At 39.6% G+C, this 21,867-nt stretch overlaps 1 protein-coding gene across 2 annotated transcripts in view; it reads left to right on the top strand.

The window, feature by feature from the left end:
• The first annotated feature begins 519 nt into the window (after positions 1-519).
• CysRS (cysteine--tRNA ligase, cytoplasmic) overlaps positions 520-21,867 on the top strand; it is a 31,767-nt gene continuing 10,419 nt past the window's right edge. The window contains exons 1-7 of one of the 2 annotated variants that reach the window (XM_068389543.1): positions 520-627; positions 3,203-3,403; positions 9,486-9,629; positions 10,104-10,227; positions 11,484-11,702; positions 19,094-19,255; positions 20,874-21,105. In XM_068389543.1, the coding sequence (XP_068245644.1) occupies positions 3,213-3,403; positions 9,486-9,629; positions 10,104-10,227; positions 11,484-11,702; positions 19,094-19,255; positions 20,874-21,105 (1,072 nt within the window). In that variant the 5' untranslated portion in view covers positions 520-627; positions 3,203-3,212. The remainder of the gene's footprint in view (positions 628-3,202; positions 3,404-9,485; positions 9,630-10,103; positions 10,228-11,483; positions 11,703-19,093; positions 19,256-20,873; positions 21,106-21,867) is intronic. The other variant, XM_068389544.1, reaches the window with a different exon arrangement.

Raw genomic sequence — 21,867 nt, 5'->3', positions numbered from 1 at the left:
TCATTAATAAATGTTCAAAATTTGTGTATCACTAATTGAGCTTTTGTGTTGAGAAACCTACTTTGATTTGCATTTGGTTTTCACAGCTTTTTATAGAACCATTCTAATTTGTATCTAATAAATATAAAGAAAATAAGATTCTAGATATCAGCAATTCTTATAAATCTTTTAAAACTTTTTTAAAATTAAAAATAATTGTAAATTTTGTTGTGAAGATAAACACAATACTATTCATATACCGAGTTATTCTACACCGTGGAATATTACCACGTGTCATGTCAACACAGGGCTGCCATTCGTACGATAATTATCGTACATGTACGATTATTTTAGGTCCAGTACGATGTACGATACATACCTTAGGTATATACAAATGTGTTTTTAATTAAACAATTATACTAAAATATCTTGAAATAAGTTAATCATTTAACTCCCTAATAATTATATTGAAACTGTGTACGATATTTTTGGTTAAAATACGACAATTTTAAGTCTTATGTACGATAATCCAGTCAAAATAATCTAGCAACCCTGGTGTCATGTCAACATTGAGTTTCCCAGATTCAATTGACGGCCAGGTATACTGAATCTGACGTAAGACAATTTATTGTTATTACGCGTGTTAAGGTAATGTGTATTAATTTTACTGTGAATTATTCATTTTATGAATGCATTTGATTATGATTACGTTTGTGGTTTTAAAGCAACGTTTGCTGTTGTAACTTAATAAGTGATTTAATACTGTAGCATGGTAGTGCAATATCTCACCCCCATGCACAATACGTGTATCATATACAGTACAGTATGTTCATACAGGTAGTGAGTTTCTGCACATTGATGTTTATGTATAGATAATTAACCTGATCGTAGTTTGTTGGAAGATTGGTAAATCATATGTTAGTTTATGGTATGTATGTATTAGCTTATTGGATAGGTTAGGTTAAGAGTTTTTGGGGTGTGTGTATGAATGCGACCACCTGTTTGAATAATTACAGCTAACTTAGGGCCCGGCCAGACCAAGCGTGGCTAGCGGCAAGAGGTTATGGCGGCAAATTGAAACCTTAGGTATCTTATGTAGGTGGCCAGTTAGGAGACACGGGAAGCCTCGCGCCTCCTATCTGGCCACCTACATAAGATACCTAAGGTATCAATTTGCCGCGGGAACCTCTTGCCGCTAACCTCGCCGCTAGCCGCGCTTGGTCTGGCCGAGCCCTTAGAATACGACAGTGTAAGGGGGCTCGCAAGGGGCCGTTAGCTCCCCCCCCATTAGGAAAGTAGGTTAGGACACGGCTTGTAGGTTAGGTGAGGGGGAAAACTTTAGGCTAGCTGATGTCAATTTTTAATCCACACGGGAGGGACTGGCCGCTGATATTCAAAGGCTCCGAGTTTTTTTAATTGTTATCTATACCTAGTGTGTTGTATGATGACATCCATGCCCCAGAACTCCCTTAGATGGCTAAGATTACGGCACCCTAAGGTGGTTTGCATGAGGTCGTTAACCCCCGTTAGGTAAGTAAATAAGGATATATCCTGTAGGTTTATGCACTTGGAAGGTCCTGCCCGTTGCTATACAAAGGCTCCAATTAGGATTTAGTGTTACCTTACGAAAATTTTCAAGTTTCGCCTATCCGCAGACCTATCATAGGGAGCTCCCGCATGATTTAGAAAAAATGCCGATGGACAAGGCTTTGATGATCTTAAATCATGCTCAAGCCTAAGTTTTAAAAAACTGAGCTATAGACTTTCTTGGTTACGTTTTGTAGATCGTCGTGCTATATTCCATAATTAAGGTTAAGATATGAATTCTCATTTTATTTATAATTTGTGTTATTGAAGTGACCCATGCGAACTGACAGCCTAAACTTTTGTTTTAATGGCATGAGGATCAAGTTAGAGCTTAGATATATTGCCATGCCATCCAGCATTAATCAGTACAGTAGGCGTCTTTTTATTTAATTGCGAAAAACACTCAGTATTCCAATTTATCCAGGATCCAGTACTTCTGTTTTGGTAAAAATATTGTAATATTCCATAACTAGTTAGAAAGTTATGCAACTATTGTTGTAATTCATAACTGACGCTGAACTCATTTTGCTACAAATCATGTTGATGAAGAATAGCTGCTGGGAAAGATGCATTTAAAGTGGCCAGTGGTCATTTTGACTTTAGGTTAACCTAGCAATCAGTGGGAAATCATTGGTTGGTTGCAGATTTGGCTTTCCTAATACAAGGCACAGACTTGCTGTTTCAGTAGCCCGAAAAGTGGGAAGTCTGGCTAACACAATCTACTCTCCTCGTCAGGGTATGGCATCCTAGTTTTTAAGTTTTATATTACAGTATTTTAGTGTCCAGGAATGCCAGTTACCCCAGACCTGTAAGATTTTAGGTGTGCAGTAGTTTAAATCTGATCATACCCTGGCATCTATAGTCCATTTCTTTTAGCGATGCAGATTTGCACCGACTCGCAGCGGTGCCCTTTTAGCTCTGAAAAGTTTCCTGATCACTGATTGGTTAGAATTATCTCGTCCAACCAATCAGCGATCAGGAAACTTTTCCGAGCTAAAAGGGCACCGCTGCGAGTCGGTTCAAATCTGCATCGCTAAAAGAAATTGACTATAGTATTTACAATGATGTACTGTACTGTATTTATTTTAGAGTAGATCTACTTGATGTCCTGTATGTTATGTAGGAATGTCGTGAGATTAAATTTTTGCAAGTAAGATTAGTTGGTGGCACTTGTATGAATTGCCTCCATTGTAGTTACTCTAGGCTGTGTCTAATTGAGGGTAGCCTCAGGCACACTATTCTATTTTTTTCCTTATTTCCATTCCTCATTGGGCTATGTTTCTCTGTTGAAGCCCTATCCTACATTTCCAACCAGGTTTGTATGTTAGTTAGTAATAATTATAACAATAATATAGAATGAGAGAGACTGTAGATAAAGCTAGGTAGTTAGGATCAACATGTAAAGATAAAGGTTTTGGGACTACCATGTTTGTGGTAATGGTCTTGAATTGGTGAGCTCTCTTCTTAGAGTGTAAATTCGAAGGCTAATGCCAGAAGTTTAGATAATAAATCCTGATGTCGGATGTTTGGGAATTCAGTAATAGTGAGTTTGAGCCTCAGGTTTGGAATACTGATTTATTTTTTATTATTCAAGGTGTTATTGTGTGAGATTCTCAAAGCCTTCTTCCTTTTACAGAATTTGAGTCATGCCGAAAGCAGTCGTGCAGGAGCGGCCAGATCCTAAGTGGTCTCCTCCTGTGGGGGTAGAGTCTTCAAAACTCCACTTGTATAATTCCCTTACACGACGAAAGGAGCTGTTCGTCCCCCAGGGAAATGTGGTTACTTGGTACAGTTGTGGACCTACTGTCTATGACGACTCGCACATGGGCCATGCCAGGTATGATACGGTGCTCAGATCTAGGGTGGAATTTTTGGGGCTCAAGAATGCCAGTAGATTTTATGTGCAATTTGTTCCTACACAATACAAACTTAGTCCTTTAATTTAGGGTTATGCTTTCAACCAAGTGGGATATAGCTGTTAAAACTTTACGAGGTGGCTGTAATTGGCTGGGAGGGTGGCAGGTTTGGGCTGCCCACCGAACAAGGCGCTAAGCTCCCGCTTTGTTTTCAGCTGTCGGATAGTATAGACGTACTTCTGGCATCTTTATCTGTTATTTTAATCTTTTCCTTTTTCCTCTAGGCACTGCCTGCTCTTCTGGTACTGAGCATGCTCACAGATTGCAGAGGTGAAGGATAGGGGCTGTCCTATTCCATTATTCTTGAAGATCAACCAAGGGAACCGCAGCGTACCAGCTTGCCTTCCCTTATCACCTCACCTTTTCCTCAGACGTCTTTCTCACTTGTTGCTGAGCCTTCAGATGTGACTCCTGCCACTCCGAAGAGAAGAATGACAGTCACCAAAGAATAGGATGTCTGCTCAGACTGAGTCTCTCGAGACAGCGACCAATTCCTCTTCATGGTTTCATGGGAGGATTAGTGCTATGCTAAAACCCAAACCTTCTCAGGTGAGTGTTTCACTATGAGGTACAGGAGCTGATGCTGCTGCTAGCTGCTGCTACTAGTGCTAGGCATTATGCAAGACCCAACTCAACCATTGCTGGTCAGGGTGTTGACCGCTGTCCTTGTCCCTCTTCTGATCCGAGATGCTTTGATAGCATCAAGGCTTTGAAGAACGTTCAGCGAACCACCGATACATTTTGAGCGCATATTCACGTGGGAAGATAATATTAGTACAATTGCACAGGTGTTTACATATCTACTACCACTGCACGGTCTCGTATGAGACCGAACATGCTCACCCTCATGCAAGATGATAGGTGCTGCCCCAGTCTCATTCCCTCTTCATAGAGCTCCATAGACGACAACCAACAGGAGCAGCATTGTGGAGTGAACAATCAACTATTGGCGCGTAAATTAAGAAGTTTGTAGTCCGTTTTATCCCAGGCGACTGATCCCACAACACAATTATCATGCACACGATCTCCATGATCATAGCCTTCCATACTGCCACGATGTCCACGTGCTCCAGTCACTATGGAATTGGTCTTCTACATGCTTGTCGGACACACTGCGATAGCATCTCTTACACCTGTCCTTCACTAACTTTCGGGTTATAGAACATCTGGCATCTGCTTTGTTTTGTCTTCAGTGGAATGTTCAATTGTGATCTCTCCTCTTAAAACTGGATTCCTTGGAATTGTTCTCTACAATCATCATTTCCCACAGCTGATGCATGCTATGATTGGGAACCATGCAATGGGAGCTTATACTTGTTCTTTGGGTGATTATTACTTTAGAGCCACCAGTGAACTATTACGCCTGTCAAGTCACCAGGGAAATAGTACACATGTCGCCTATTATCTGTTCCTTCCCAGAGCTCCTAACCCAGAGGCCTGCCAACACTTCCAAGTATTTCAAAGCACGAGATCCTCTGTTGAGACTGTTCTACGACCTAGATCTTTCCATTCTCTAGAGATTTTACTGACACCATGGTCTTCCAACTCTTGTTTTTGAAGGATTGGAACAGGTGACTTCTTAGGTCCACTCTCAACACTCGTACAAGCACAGATAGGTCACATCGTGGTCGCATGGTAGCCGGCAAGAATTCTCACCAACCAAGAACAGGCACTTGCGTGATGCTTCTACCCATGGTATGGTGCCATTCTGTCCCGTTTGCTCTCCAAAGGCTGAAGCCCTTAGTACCCCTTAGCCTCAGAGAACATGAGAGCCAGAAGCAGCTCGGTCATGGAAGGAGACAAACCAATGTAGTACTGTATGGTCAATCAAAGGACTCTCTAGCAGTAGTATCTCAACAGTTGGCTGGTGGCCTGGCCAACCTACACCTTAGAGCTGTTGATGTTTATTTGGCTAGAACTACTACTAATAAGAACACAGTCCCAAATTTTTTTGTGGGATTCGTCTCCCTCATAGACCACTGTTAAAAATGCAATGTCCTTTTGTTTAAAGAACTGATCGGCTCTACTCATACCTCATAGGATGAATCATCTTTATATGCTGTGAAGGTTAGTGCAAGATGCTTGGCTGGATAAACCTTCCTTCCTTGTTTTTAAGACTAATGGCCGTTTTACGCAGGGATAGTTTACTAGCGTCGGCAAACTATCCCCGTGCAAAGGCAAAAGTGTCCTTGTGAAACGCTTACTATCCTGGTAACTTTACTTGCCACTATTTACCGGCACCAGGGAACTATCCCCTTGTTAACCAGCCTTAAGTGTATGATATCAGCGTGGTAGCCACTGGACTTAACCCTTTTACCCCCAAAGGACGTACTGGTACGTTTCACAAAACCCATCCCTTTACCCCCATCGACGTATCGGTACGTCCTTGCAAATAAATGCTATAAAAAATTTTTTTTTCATATTTTTGATAATTTTTTGTGAAAATTCAGGCATTTTCCGAGAGAATGAGACCAACCTGACCTCTCTAAGACAAAAATTAAGGCTGTTAGAGCAATTAAAAAAAGATACACTGCAAAATGTGCTGGGAAAAAAATAACCCCCTGGGGATTAAGGGTTGGAAATTTCCAAAGAGCCTGGGGGTAAAAGGGTTAATATTGTTAATAATTTATCTTTAGTGTAAGTTCTCATAGCAGCTGTATGGAGATCTAATTTTATTCGCTGATCGTTATTTGAAGAGAGACTTATACAAATTAGATGATTTTGGCTGGTAAATATATTGAAGGACAATAATGCAACTGGTTATTTTATCATACAACGATTTCATTATAACTTATCTGTTACAGTTTATCTCAAATTTATTGTAAAATTTGATTTTGAATCACAATTTCAAACGAATCTGTTCATTTGGCATATCCTGAATCCCAAAGCTATTTGTTTGTTATAATCTGCGTTAAATTGCGCCTAATACTTAATGATGAATTTATTTTGGAATCACAACCTCTTCTGAATTTATTGACATATGTCAAGATCCAAAACTATTTGTTTGGTTTCCTCTTTATTAACCCTTTTACCCCCAGGCTCTTTGGAGATTTCCAACCCTTAACCCCCAAGGGGTTATTTTTTCCCCAGCACATTTTGCAGCATATTTTCTTTAAATTGCTCTAACAGCCTTAATTTTTGTCATAGAGAAGTCAGGTTGGTCTCATTCTCTTGGAAAATGCCTGAATTTTTAAAAAAAAAAAACTATCAAAAATATGAAAAAAAAAAATTTTTTATAGCATTATTTTGCAAGGACGTACCGGTACGTCCATGGGGGTAAAGGGATGAGTTTTGTGAAACGTACCAGTACGTCCTTTGGGGGTAAAAGGGTTAAATCGTACCTAATGCTCATTGATTCTTGGTTAATAATTTGAAAGCAGAGAGAGTCAGAAAAAATTGGCAATGGGTGAAAAACAGGTACTTTGTAAAGATTATGATATTGACATACACTCAATATGAAGTTGAATTTAATATGTTGTCCTTTGTATTTTCCAAATTTAATTTGATTATGGCATTTTCTTAAATAATATAAAGGTATTAGTTCACTTAGTAGGATGTACAATAGGTTTTTGGTTCAAGTTGTTTGTGTGTATTATCTCCCTTCTGCTTACGAAGGCAATATTCATAGAAATAAACATGATTTTAAAAAGGAAATCTATTCACATACAATAATACCTCAGGAAACCAAATTAATTCATTCTGGAGTGGCTTTCATAACATGATTTTTATCCTATGAGTCGCATTTTACATGTAACATGATTTTAAAATTTTCTTTTCGTATATCCTGAGTATTTTTTCGTAATATTAGGGAAAATAATTTTCTTATGTTGAATCGTGAAATGAATTTTTTGTATACATAAACTTCGTATCTAGAGGTTTCACTGTACTTACCTCTGAATAGAACTAGTAACCCAACCCCTCCCTGCTTTTATTGAAGCTGAAGCATTATTTAACCCTTTTACCCACAATGGACGTACTGGTACGTTACACAAAACTCATCCCTTTACCCCCATGGACGTACTGGTACGTCCTTGCAAAAAACTGCTTAATTTTTTTTGCATATTTTTGATAACTTTATGAGAAACTTCAGGCATTTTCCAAAAGAATGAGACCAACCTGACCTCTCTGACGAAAATTAAGGCTGATAGAACAATTTAAAAAATATATATTTAAAAATGTGCTTGAAAAAAAAAAAAACGCCTGGGGGGTTAAGGGTTGGAAAGTTCCAAATAGCCTGGGGGTAAAATTGTTAATATATCTTGTCTAGTAAAACTATCCGACGGTTTCCCATTGACTTACATTTTGGGATGCAGGTTTTTGCTTTCAAAGTGTGTGGTTCAGCTTTTTCTATTCATGAAAATGAACATGATATTTAAACTGAAATCTATTTCCATACTTATCTCTGAATAGAACTTATAACCCAACCCCCTCCCCACTTTTATTGAAGCTGAAGCATTATTTAACCCTTTTACCCCCAGGCTATTTGGAAATTTCCAACCCTTAACCCCCAGGGGGTTATTTTTTTCCCAGCACATTTTGCAGTATATATTTTTTAAATTGCTCTAACAGCCTTAATTTTTGTCATAGAGACGTCAGGTTGGTCTCATTCTCTTGGAAAATGCCTGAATCTTCTCAAAAAAATATAAAAAATATGAAAAAAAATTTTTATAGTATTTTTTGCAAGGACGTACCGGTACGTCCATGGGGGTAAAGGGATGGCTTTTGTGAAACGTACCAGTACGTTCTTTTGGGGTAAAAGGGTTAATATATCTTCCCGAGTAAAACTATCTGACACTTTCCCAGCAGATTTACACTTCCCAGAGACTAGTAAATGTTTTGGTAGCTTGATATGGAGAAGGTATAACGAGGGGGATGGATTTTCTTTTTTGTTTTATGTAGATGTTGCCAAGTTGGCACTTTCATTTAATAGCTTGCCCTATTCATAGGTAACTGTGGAAATAACCATTTGTGATAAGTTGATAAAATATTTTGACCTAGTTATGTGGCCCAAAATGTTTTGACCCTGTTATGTGGCTGAAAATGTTTTGACCCTGTTATGTGGCTCAAAAGGGTTTGACCCTGTTATGTGGCTCAAAATGTTTTGACCCTGTTATGTGGCTCAAAATGTTTTGACCCTGTTATGGGGCTCAAAATGTTTTGACCCTGTTATGTGGCTCAAAATATTTTGACCCTATTATGGGGCTCTAAATGTTTTGACCCTGTTATGTGGCCCAAAATGTTTTGACCCTGTTATGTGGCTCAAAATGTTCTGACCCTGTTATGTGGCCCAAAAGGGTTTGACCCTGTTATGTGGCTCAAAAGGTTTTGACCCTGTTATGTGGCCCAAAATGTTTTGACCCTGTTATGTGGCTCAAAATGTTTTGACCCTATTATGGGGCTCAAAATGTTTTGACCCTGTTATGGGTCTCAAAATGGTTTGACCCTATTATGGGGCTCAAAATGTTTTGACCTTGTTATGGGGCTCAAAATGTTTTTGACCCTATTATGGGTCTCAAAATGGTTTGACCCTATTATGGGGCTCAAAATGTTTTGACCCTGTTATGGGGCTCAAAAGGTTTTTGACCCTATTATGTGGCTCAAAATGTTTTGACCCTGTTATGTGGCTCAAAAGGGTTTGACCATGTTATGGGGCTCAAAATGATTTGACCCCGTTATGTGGCTCAAAATGTTTTCACCTTATTATGTGGCTCAAAGTGTTTCAACCCTGTTATGTGCTCAAAATGTTTTGACCCTATTATGTGGCTCAAGATATTTTAACCCTGTTATGTGGCTCAGCTCATAATAGCAATGACTGCAGAGAACATAGGAAGATTCATATCCTAATACAGTCCGTGTTTTTGCATTCAAGTTACTGATAGTATTACATTACTCAGGACTCTTTTCATGTCTTAGAGAAATAAAAATCCCATTCCAAAATATTTTATTCTTCCTTTATGTTACTGTACTACATTTAATTCAATAATGACACATTTTCTTTTGCAGGTCCTATGTAAGCTTTGACATTCTTCGTCGTGTTATACAGGACTACTTCGGTTATCCAGTCAACTACGTCATGAATGTCACAGACATTGATGATAAAATTATCAAAAGGGCAAGGACTAGATACCTAGTGCAGGAATATGAAAAGTAAGGTTCATCAGGAATTTGTTGTCGAATGGGGATGACGTTTGTCTACCATATGAGAATTGAATATTGTATATTGATCCATTGGTATAAAGTATAGTGATATCAATTGTAGTAGTAGAAGTAGTAATAGTACTGTACAATTATTGATTAATTTTTTTATGGAATTGATTTATGAAAGCTTTCATTACTCAAATTTGTCAGTTCAAGGTTTCACTTCCGAAAAAAGAAAATTGTTTTACTCCATTGGGCATAAGTGTAGTGTACCGTACATTACTTGTCATTTGTTGCCCTTTATCAAAACGTCAATGATGTCCTGAATGATATTGTTTATTTTCAGCCTTTTATTAAGAGTTGGGATTAAATGGCATGTAAATAATCAATCTATGGCAAATAGCTTTGTACATATTGTAAATATTTTTGTGCATAAGAAAACCTTACTTATTATTACTGTAATCAAAATATTAAAATTATCAGAACTCTCACATCCATGGAGCAACTGTACGAGGATGTTGCCGCGGCAATGGAACATCATAACACGGTCATAGCCACGACTACTGATCCTGACAAGCGGAAAATGTTGATGGATGAAGTTCTTAAGGTAAAATAGCAAATGTCTTGTTTATCGTCGTACAGCACGCTGTGTATTGTATGAAGTTTGTTTTACAATTTCTTGAACCATGAGTCTTGTTTTACCATAAAGGAGAGTAGTAAGAGTTTCCAATGTGAAGATTATTCAGGCGCTAGCTCTTTATGTGTTGGATCATCATCATCATATACCAAGGCATTTCCCCCAGTTTTGAGGGGTAACCGACATCAAACAAAAGAAACAAAAGTGCGGGGAGCAGTCACTCTCCCCCGAGCTCCATCTCTTTGATGATGTCTCACAGGATTGTAAATACAGGAGAGGGGGTTCCCAGGATACCCCGTAATAATCTTTGTTGGAAGTCTGCAATAAATTCTAAGTTATGCAGTTAGATAAAGGATTAGACATCCTCATGATATATTTTTCAAGTTCACTGTAATTTTTTTTTAAAATACATTGATTCTTTTGTAAATATAATAAAATCAAGAACAGACCTGAACTACACATGGGTATTACATTGCTAGTTCAGTAGTTGTCATAATGTAGCCTATAAGTCAAGGGAGTTTTATAAGGAACCCTCCTTTCAATGTACGATGCTTTGTACAATGTCATTTTGAGTTTCCCTCCTTTATACATAGACTCTGGGTTTTAAACATACTATACATAAAGTGAATGAGAGCAAAGTTGTAGCATTGGAAAATAACCCAGTATACAGTATTTCAGTACATAAAAGCAAATCAGGATAAATGTAGAAACATGTGGAAATTGAAAAACAGCATGTTTTAGTGTTTACTTGCTGAAGAGGTGGGGAGGGACATGATACTGAAGTAGAAACTACTACTACGAAACTTAGAAAAAAATGGATAATGGTCAAAGTGTATGTCTATATACAGTGCTGTAGTATGCAGAATTTGCCTCACAACCTTGAAAGCCATTTTGGTTGTATTCATTGATAGGCTGACTTAAGTCTTTTATAGTTTTTATATGACATGTCTGTTTTGTTACTGTTTTTAGAATGATTTATTATGAATTTTTTTTCTCATCATTTATTTATTTCCTTATTTCCTTTCCTCACTGGGCTATTTTTCCCTGTTGGAGCCCTTGGGCTTATAGCATCGTGCTTTTCCAACTAGGGTTGTAGCTTCGCTAGTAATAATGATAATAGTAATAATATTTTGTGTATGCTGATCCTTGATCAACTTTCATTTGATTTTTATGTTTGCTTCTGAAGGAAAATTTTTATTTACTATTTTTTATGTGATTATATTTAGGTTAAATCTGTTGTCGATTCCCTGAGAGACTGTGTCAAGACCAATAAGAGCTCAGGAGAGGTCTCTGAGAAGCAGAAAGAACTACTCGTCATCTCGAGCAGCGTTTTAGGCGAGTGGTTAGACCGTCAGAAGGGGAAAGACGTCACTGACAATTCCATTTTCTCCGATTTGCCTCGTCACTATGAAGACGAGTTTAATAAGGATATGGAAGCCTTAAATGTAAGTTTTTGAATGGAATATTATCTGTTTACTATGGCACTTCCTCAAAATTTTAGGAGGTAGCCGACATCAAAAAAAAAAAAAAAAAGAATGTAATACAATATTTAATTGTTATAGTATTGCAATATTTTCAATATTTAACTTAGCCGGTGATTATAATAGCTGCAACTCTGTTGCTCGACAGAAAACTCTACGTAAAAATTCGCCAGCGATCGCTACACAGGTAGGGGGTGTACTCAACAGCGCCATCTGTCGTTCAGATACCCATTACTCATTGTAAACAAAGAACTCGATTTTCTCTCTGTCGGGCTACCGGCAAGACCTACTAATTCGCTGTTGCTAACTGGATTTGTTTTCACAACTATTTGGTGAAGTACACTATTCTAGTTTTGAGCTTTCGCTATGCAGGTGTTTTATCTTCATCTTAAAACTTGAACTCGTTTTGGATAGATTTAATTATGGTGACAAAGAGAGTATGGACTTTCTTTCACTTTTAAATGGCCGACCCTTCCCTTAGACGGAAGTGTGTTTAGGCTTTTAGTAATTATCTTATCACGTTATAGATTTTCCTATACTGTATATATTTTATATCTCTCCGCCTTTATTAGGCCTCTTCGATTAACTTTCCATTTTTTTAAACATATAAAAATAAATTTTAATGCTTTGCTTATATAGACCTTTCCTGAGAGTAGGCGGTCCTAACTTGGAAACCGAAGTTAATCAACGTTGAGCCCTTTATATCGTCTTTAGCTTTTAAAGAGCTAAGGATTTAAAACTTTTTAAATGTAATTTTTTATGAAAGAATTTCTTTGATAGTCTTCGTACTGTTTTCAAAGATGAACTAACGTTTAGTTTTTTATGCTACGCAGTTGTTGACCTTCAGGACGTTCAACATGCGCTCTATCGTTACGATAGAGAGAGAGTGTTTCACGGTTTCACTTTGCAGTAAGAGTAAATCGATTCTGACGTTTTGTTCATTCTTTCTTAGCTTAAATGTTTTAAATTCTAATTTAAAGGAACTTTTTATTTGAAAAACCTTTCAGTTTTTTCCTTTAGTCATATAGCATGTTTTTTTGACGATATATAATTGGGCTCTTCTCTTAGGTGCGAAATCAAGAGAGAAAGAGAGAGAGAGATAGAGACGGAGGGAGAGAGAGGAGAGAAAACGTTCCGTTCAAGCGGGTAACGTTGTTCTCGTGTTACTCATGTCCCTAGTCGCTGTACGGGGAGGAAGGATAAAACGTTTTTAGGTTTTTATTCTCGTCCCCAGGCTATGTGCGGTGAGAGATTGTAAACGTAGTTATATGAACTAGTGTTTAGTCTCTTTCCCAGCCACTGATTTTTCTTTTTATCTTAAAATATGTTTTCTGTTTTTTGCTGGTATTATGAGCTTGCATTATACGACTAATTTCGCAATTACTACCTTTTAATGAAGGGTAGAATTGCGTGTTTCAGGTAGAAATAAGTGCAAACAGAAAATCGAAGTGATAAAGTGATATGCGCAAAGTGTTACAGTGTTGCGTCCGAGGCGCAAAGTGTTACAGTGTTGCGTCCGAGGGTTCGTCTGTTCGTGCCTGTCGTTCACCTAGTCCGGGACCTCTTACAAGCTCCCAAGCCCAGGGGAGAAGTAATGTCAAACGACTTATGGGTTCGAGAGGCCTTGACCAACGAACAGACGTTTTCCCTCTATGGTATCGGGTGTATCTTACCAAGATCTCCCCTACCATAAGACGAGAGAGACGTTGTTTCTCCTCGCCATCCGTAGGCTTTTCGCATAAGAAACCTGTCACAAGGTTTCGGAGCCCTTAAGCGAAAGTCAGTCCTTTCAGGACAGGTCCAGCATCCTGGTTACAGCCATGAGGACAGCTCTGACCCTATGCAGTCATCGGATAACTGCTCGCCGCCTAACAAAAGCGTAACACAGACTCCGAGAGTCTTTTTTTGTAGGCAAAGTGTTGCGGTCACAGACGTTACCCTCGTCTCTTACCACAACCATTTCCGTTGATCCTTAATGGGTTGTGTGGCAAACATGCAGTATATGCTTGCCTCCCTTATGGAAGACTATTCTGCCGATTAGTCCGTTGAGTCTAGCCGTTTATCTCATCGATATCCTGGCTTTCAGCCAACCTAACGTTCCTTTGTGCTTACTGTTGACGTTGGCGTAGCTTAGTCACGTCAGTCAGGTTGTTTAGAACCACACTCGATGCGGTCTCGTGTGGTTTTTCAGCCGCATTTGGACGTTAGGCCACTGGCTGATGCTCCTGTTGACGTTCAAGACGTTCACTAATAATCGGAGTTGACTTGTTTTGACGCTGTGCGTCAACCTCCGCATTCTAGAGTTCTTTTGACTGCTCTGTCTAGGCAGTCAAAGCAGTCTCGAGTGGACGCTGTGCGTCCTCACGCACCTGTTGTGGTTGACAGTTCAGTTGTTGACAGTTCACAGACTGTCAAGCAGTTACATGACGTTGCGTTCTGGTCCGCAACTAATGCTCCAGTGAGAGACTCGGCTTTTATCGGACAAGGTTCCTGTAGATGAGGAAGTTGCTGTTCTCACTCCTACTGATATTCCCTTGAGGACTCTGTCAGATGGAGAGGAGCCTAAAGCTGCTTAGCCTCCTATGGACTTTAATTAAATCATGATGATTTTTTTAAGGATCTTCGTCCGGATCTTTTTGTAAATGCTGCTCCTCGTTCGCCTAAACGTCAGAGCTTACACTAGGCCTAGCTACTTCGAAGCCGTTGTTTTTAAGCTAGTGCTATCTCGCTCTCCTAGAGAGCGTTACGTTGGCTAGGCGACTGGTTTTTCACCAGGAGGAGTTTGGGAGATACAGCCTTTGCTTTCCCTTCTTTTAAACTGGTTTATAGAGCGAGAGTCTGATATGACACGAGAGAAGTTCTCGGCTTGGGAGTTCATGCCTCTGCCCAGATAGACTTCTCAATTCTGGTAGACTCTCCCTGGCGCCTGGCCAGGAGACGCTCCAAGTTGTTTACAGGTCAACTTCACAGCTGTTGTCGAGCCTTTGAAGTTTTGCTGTACTATTATGTCACGCATAACAAGGCTTTCAGGGATGGTAAACGGTTCCGCCTCAGTCGCTAACCCCGTCTGTTGCCACACCTGCTCCCGTAGACCCTAAATGGGCTTTGCTGCAAGACATGCAGTCCAAGCTTGCGTCCTTGATAGAGGACTTAAATGCGGAGAAGAACCTTCTGGCCAACAACCTTCCAACCGGTCGGTTGTGCGCCCTGTTGACGCTGAGGTAACCTACTCGCGTCTGCCAGTTGAGGTGGTTACTCCACCGATGCGACCCAGTGTGGGTTGCCAGCCGCACGTTGACATTAAGCGACGCTCGGAGGTGGTTGTTGACGTTCAGGACGTTCAACAACCAGCAGAGGTGACTTGTTGTGACGCAGTGCGTCAACCTCAGCAACCCGGTAGGGTGTTGACTGCACAACCCAGACGGTCTAGACAGTCTCGGGTTGACGCTGTGCTTCCTCGCGCACCCATGGTTGTTGACAGTTCACAGACTGTGCAGCAGTTCCATGATATTGCGTCCGGCTCCGTCACGCATCCACCAGTGCGACTGGATTCAGCAAGCCAGACGTTGCCCACTCCGTTGCCGTTTCCTCATCAGTTTCGGATGAGGAACCCTCTGATGAGGACGTTGCTGAACAACAAGACGATCAGCCCCCAGCCCTGCTATCCATCCAGAAGATGCTGAAGAAGGAACGCTGCTCAGTCAGGCTGTGGATGAGTCTGGTAGGGACACTGTCATCCGTGGATCAATTTGTGTCACTAGGAAGACTACACCTCCGTCCTCTTCAATACCATCTAGCTTTTCACTGGAAAAAGGACAAGACGCTAGAAGCGGTCTCGATCCCGGTTTCCGAAAAGATAAAGTCTTGTCTGACTTGGTGAAAGGACAATATCAACCTAAGAGAGGGTCTTCCCCTGGCTGTTCAGACTCCCAACCACGTTCTCTTCTCGGACGCATCGGACGTAGGCTGGGGCGCGACATTAGACGGTCGGGAATGCTCGGGGATATGGAACTCGAGTCAAAGGACAATGCATTTCAACTGCAAGGAGCTACTGGCAGTACGTCTGGCCTGGAAAAGCTTCAGGTCTCTCCTTCAAGGCAAAGTGGTGGAGGTGAACTCGGACAACACCACGGCTTTGGCGTACATCTCCAAGCAAGGAGGGACCTACTCTCTGACGTTGTACGAGATCGCAAGGGACCTCCTCACCTGGTCAAAAGGTCTAAACATATCACTAGTAACGAGGTTCATCCAAGGCAACTTGAATGTCATGGCAGATTGTCTCAGTCGGAAGGGACAAATAATTCCAACAGAATGGACCCTCCACAAGGATGTATGCAAGAGACTTTGGGCCACCTGGGGCCAGCCAACCATAGATCTCTTTGCAACCTCGATGACCAAGAGGCTCCCAATATTTTGCTCTCCAATCCCGGACCCAGCAGCAGTTCATATAGATGCCTTTCTCCTAGATTGGTCACATCTAGATCTATATGCATTCCCTCCGTTCAAGATTGTCAACAAGGTACTGCAGAAGTTCGCCTCTCACGAAGGGACAAGGTTGACGCTAGTTGCTCCCCTCTGGCCCGCGAGAGAATGGTTCACCGAGGTACTTCGATGGCTAGTAGACGTTCCCAGAACACTTCCCCTAAGGGTGGACCTTCTACGTCAGCCACACGTAAAGAAGGTACACCAAAGCCTCCACGCTCTTCGTCTGACTGCCTTCAGACTATCGAAAGACTCTCGAGAGCTAGAGGCTTTTCGAAGGAGGCAGCCAGAGCGATTGCTAGAGCAAGGAGAACATCCACCCTTAGAGTCTACCAATCGAAGTGGGAAATCTTCCGAAACTGGTGCAAGTCAGTATCCGTATCCTCGACCAGTACCTCTGTAACTCAAATAGCTGACTTACTCTTATATCTGAGGAAAGAACGATCTCTTTCAGCTCCCACTATCAAGGGTTACAGAAGCATGTTGGAATCAGTCTTCCGTCACAGAGGCTTAGATCTTTCCAACAATAAAGATCTACAGGACCTCCTTAAGTCTTTTGAGACCACGAAGGAGCGTCGTTTGGTTACACCTGGTTGGAATTTAGACGTGGTACTAAGATTCCTTATGTCAGACAGGTTCGAGCCGCTACAATGGGCCTCCCTGAAAGATCTCACCTTAAAGACTCTTTTCCTGGTATGCTTAGCCACAGCTAAAAGAGTCAGTGAGATTCATGCCTTCAGCAAGAACATCGGATTCTCATCTGAAACGGCTACATGTTCTCTACAACTTGGTTTTCTAGCCAAAAACGAGCTGCCTTCTCGACCTTGGCCAAAATCGTTCAATATTCCAAGCTTATCGTATGGTTGGAAATGAACTAGAAAGAGTCTTATGCCCTGTAAGAGCTCTTAAGTTCTATTTAAAACGAACTAAACCTTTACGAGGCCCGTCTGAAGCTTTATGGTGTTCAGTTAAGAAACCATCTTTGCCTATGTCAAAGAATGCTTTATCCTATTTTATCAGACTGTTAATACGAGAAGCTCATTCCCATCTGAATGAGGAAGACCAAGCTTTGCTGAAGGTAAGGACACACGAAGTTAGAGCTGTCGCAACTTCCGTGGCCTTTAAACAAAATAGATCTCTGCTAAGTATAATCGACGCAACCTATTGGAAAAGCAAGTCAGTGTTCTCGTCTTTTTATCTTAAGGATGTCCAGTCTCTTTACGAGAACTGCTACACTCTGGGACCATTCGTAGCAACGAGTGCAGTAGTGGGTGAGGGCTCAACCACTACAATTCCCTAATTCCATAACCTTTTTAATCTTTCTCTTGAAATGTTTTTATTGTTTCTGGGTTGTCCGGAAGGCTAAGAAGCCTTTCGCATCCTAGTTGATTTGGCGGGTGGTCAAAGTCATTTCTTGAGAAGCGCCTAGATTAGAGGTTTTTATGAGGTCCTGTTGTATGGGTTGCAACCCTTGATACTTCAGCTCCTAGGGGTCGCTCAGCATCCTAAGAGGATCGCGAGGCTCCGTAAGGAAGACGTACTTAAAAAGGCAGAGTAATTGTTCAAGTCGACTTCCTTACCAGGTACCTATTTATTTTGTTTAGTTATTTTGATAACTTCTAAAATGAAATAAAAATTCTTAGCTCATATGATGTAAACATATTTTGCTGGTCTCTACCCACCCCCCTGGGTGTGAGTCAGCTATTATAATCACCGGCTAAGTTAAATATTGAAAAATGTTATTTTGATAATAAAATAAATTTTTGAATATACTTACCCGGTGATTATGAATTAAAGGACCCTCCCTTCCTCCCCAATAGAGACACAGTGGACCGAGGAGAAAATTGAGTTCTTTGTTTACAATGAGTAATGGGTATCTGAACGACAGATGGCGCTGTTGAGTACACCCCCTACCTGTGTAGCGATCGCTGGCGAATTTTTACGTAGAGTTTTCTGTCGAGCAACAGAGTTGCAGCTATTATAATCACCGGGTAAGTATATTCAAAAATTTATTTTATTATCAAAATAACATTTCAAAATGTCTGTAAATTTGTGTGATAAGCCAGGAAGGCTATTTGCTTGCTTATTGGGAAGCTGCACGTTAAAGACCTGAAGTTATCAAAGTTGGATAGCTTCTCAAAATGATGAGAAATGTAGTGAAACAGAATTGCAATTAACGAATGAATATCGATATTAAAAATAATCATATATATACATATTATCATCATTATCTCCTCCTACGCCTATTGACGCAAAGGGCCTCAGTTAGATTTCCCCAGTCTCTATCTTGAGCTTTTAATTCAATACTTATCCATTCATCATCTACTTCACATTTCATAGTCCTAAGCCATGTAGGGCTGGGTCTTCCAACTCTTCTAGTGCCTTGTGGAGCCCAGTTGAAAGTTTGGTGAAATAATCTCTCTTGAGGAGTATCAAGAGCATGCCCAAACCATATCCATCTACCCCTCACTATGGTCTCATTCACATATCGTCACCCTCATAAACTAACTGCCTAAGTCATTTTCTCAACTTGTTGGGAAATAAAAAAAACCTTCTCATTTCCTAATCCTTTATATCATTGTGTTGAGCTTCAATTAACAAATTCTAATTCACAAATTCTTCTGTTAAGAATTTGTGAATTGAAGCTCAAGACAATGATATAAAGAATTAAGAAATGAAAAGGTTTTTTTTTTTTTTTTTTTTATATCCCAACAAGTGGAGAAAATGACATAGGCAGTTAGTTTATGAGGGTGACGATATGCCACTTGAGTAATCTCTCGTTTAGTTTCATTCCTAATTTCATATATACATATCTTAAGTTGTAAATATTTTTGGAAAATTTGGACCGCTTTTGTAAGATTGACTTATTTCAGGTGCTTCCAGCTGATACTGTAACAAGAGTGTCTGAGTACGTCCCTCAGATTGTAGATTATGTGAAGAAGATCATCGATAATGGATACGCTTATGAGTCAGGGGGCTCTGTTTATTTTGATGTGGGTAAATTTGACTCTGAACCAAATCATTATTATGCTAAGGTGAGTAATGTATTGATTTTTATTTACTCTGGAAACTCTAATAATTTGATATGATTTTATAGCAAATTTTAATATTTTGAAGTGACTAGTAGACCAATAGCTTCTAACCATTCTCTTTTTAGATTACTACATTAACCCTTTTACCCCAGGCTCTTTGGAAATTTCCAACCCTTAACCCCCAGGGGGTTATTTTTTTTCCCAGCACATTTTGTAGTATATTTTTTTTAAATTGCTCTAACAGCCTCAATTTTTGTCATAGAGAGGTCAGGTTGGTCTCATTCTCTAGGAAAATGCCTGAATTTTCTCAATAAATTATCAAAAATATGAAAAAAAAAATTTTTATAGCATTTTTTTGCAAGGACGTACCGGTACGTCCATGGGGGTAAAGCGATGGGTTTTGTGAAACGTACCAGTACGTCCTTTTGGAGGTAAAAGGATTCAGGTGCAAAATGTGTAGTTGTAGATATAAGAATGGGAAGAAATTCTGATAGAAGACTTTACTCCTAGTGCACAGTTTCCTTTATTTTCATGTTAATTTGCTGCTCATCACGGTGATGATATCTTACTGTCCTAAGGTGGAAACTACCAACTAATCACTGAGCTCAAAGTTCAACCCAGTCTACAGTCCATTTCTTTTAGCAAGGCAGACTTGCACCGACTCGCAGCGGTGCCCTTTTAGCTCGGAAAAGTTTCCTGATCGTTGATTGGTTAGAATTATCTCGTCCGACCAATCAGCGATCAGGAAACTTTTCCGAGCTAAAAGGGCACCGGTGTGAGTCGGTGCAAATCTGCATCGCTAAAAGAAATAGACTATAGTTCCTGTGTGTAGACATGGATTTTCGACTTTTTCTGCCAATCTTTGTTAATTGAACAAGTAAAGAGACCATGGGGCTGAGCTAAATCTGGTACCACTGTTTGTTGCGAAGTTCATGCCTTTGGTTTTTGCATGTTTGCCATTATCACGTCTTAATCTCTCCCCCCCTTTAATGTTTGGTAACATTCTTTACCCTGCTGGGTACTGCCTTGTTGTGTGAAGGCTACTTATGATACACAAAGGGATCCTTGTTACTATGTGGAAGACAAACATTCAAAGAATTAGATATGTTGAAGATCTACGGTATTCCTTTTGGTATTGAATAAGTCTCTTATCACAAGAACTTTTATAATGGCTTTGATATGAAATTTCTTTTGTAAATTGTATAGTTGAAGTTAAGGACTTTTCATATTTGAGCAGAAGTCTCTTATCACAAGAGCTTTTATAATGGCTTTGATATGAAATTTCTTTTGTAAATTGTATAGTTGAAGTTAAGGACTTTTCATATTTGAGCAGAAGTCTCTTATCACAAGAGCTTTTATAATGGCTTTGATATGAAATTTCTTTTGTAAATTGTATAGTTGAAGTTAAGGACTTTTCATATTTGAGCAGAAGTCTCTTATCACAAGAGCTTTTATAATGGCTTTGATATGAAATTTCTTTTGTAAATTGTATAGTTGAAGTTAAGGACTTTTCATATTTGAGCAGAAGTCTCTTATCACAAGAGCTTTTATAATAGCTTTGATATGAAATTTCTTTTGTAAATTGTACAGTTGAGGTTAAGGACTTTTCATATTTGAGCAGCTTGTCCCAGAGGCGTATGGGAATCGGGAGGCTTTGGAGGAAGGCGAGGGAGCCCTCTCTACTGTCAATGCCCAAGAAAAAAGAAGCCCTAATGACTTCGCATTGTGGAAAGCTTCCAAACCTGGTGAACCAGCTTGGCCTTCTCCGTGGGGACAAGGACGACCTGGCTGGCATATAGAGTGCTCTGCAATGGCATCGGCTATACTTGGAGAATCAATGGACATCCACTCGGGTATGTTATGCTGTAATGGAAACATTTGTGTTCTATTTTAAAGATATTATCATGGCCTTTTATTGTTTTTATTACATGTTTATTTTATTAACCCTTTTACCCCCAGGCTATTTGGAAATTTCCAACCCTTAACCCCCAGGGGGTTATTTTTTTCCTAGCACATTTTGCAGTATATTTTTTTTAAATTGCTCTAACAGCCTTAATTTTTGTCATAGAAAGGTCGGGTTGGTCTCATTCTCTTGGAAAATGTCTGAATTTTCTAAAAGAAAATATCAAAAATATGAAAAAAAAAAAAATTTATAGGATTTTTTTGCAAGGACGTACCGGTACGTCCATGGGGGTAAAGGGACGGCTTTTGTGAAACGTACCAGTACGTCCTTTGGGGGTAAAAGGGTTAACAACAATTTTTTCAATTGGTGTTTATTCAACTTTGTTTTGCATTGATTTCTTTTAATTTCCTAATTTTTTTCTTTTATTTTGTCCAATTTAATTTTTATTAACCCAGTTATTGCATGCCTCTAAAAGTACATGCCTTTGACCAGCCCCGTAAAAAATTTCATTCTTTGATTTGGTTGCAATTTTCAACAGTATTAATTATTGAATAGTATTTATTCTTACTCTATTTTCTATGCATATTTATTATAAGGAATCACTGTGGAATATTGGCTAGAAATGATACTCTGACAAACTTAAAAAAAAGTCTTATGAGATATGAAAAGTTTATCACAGTTATTGAGAAACTAATAAAGGTAATTTTGGTTA

This window comes from Palaemon carinicauda, chromosome 16 (assembly GCF_036898095.1).
Source record: "Palaemon carinicauda isolate YSFRI2023 chromosome 16, ASM3689809v2, whole genome shotgun sequence".
NCBI classification, from domain to species: Eukaryota; Metazoa; Arthropoda; class Malacostraca; order Decapoda; family Palaemonidae; genus Palaemon; species Palaemon carinicauda.
Note: the sequence above shows the minus strand (reverse complement) of the source record. Positions and strands in the feature narration are given on the sequence as shown.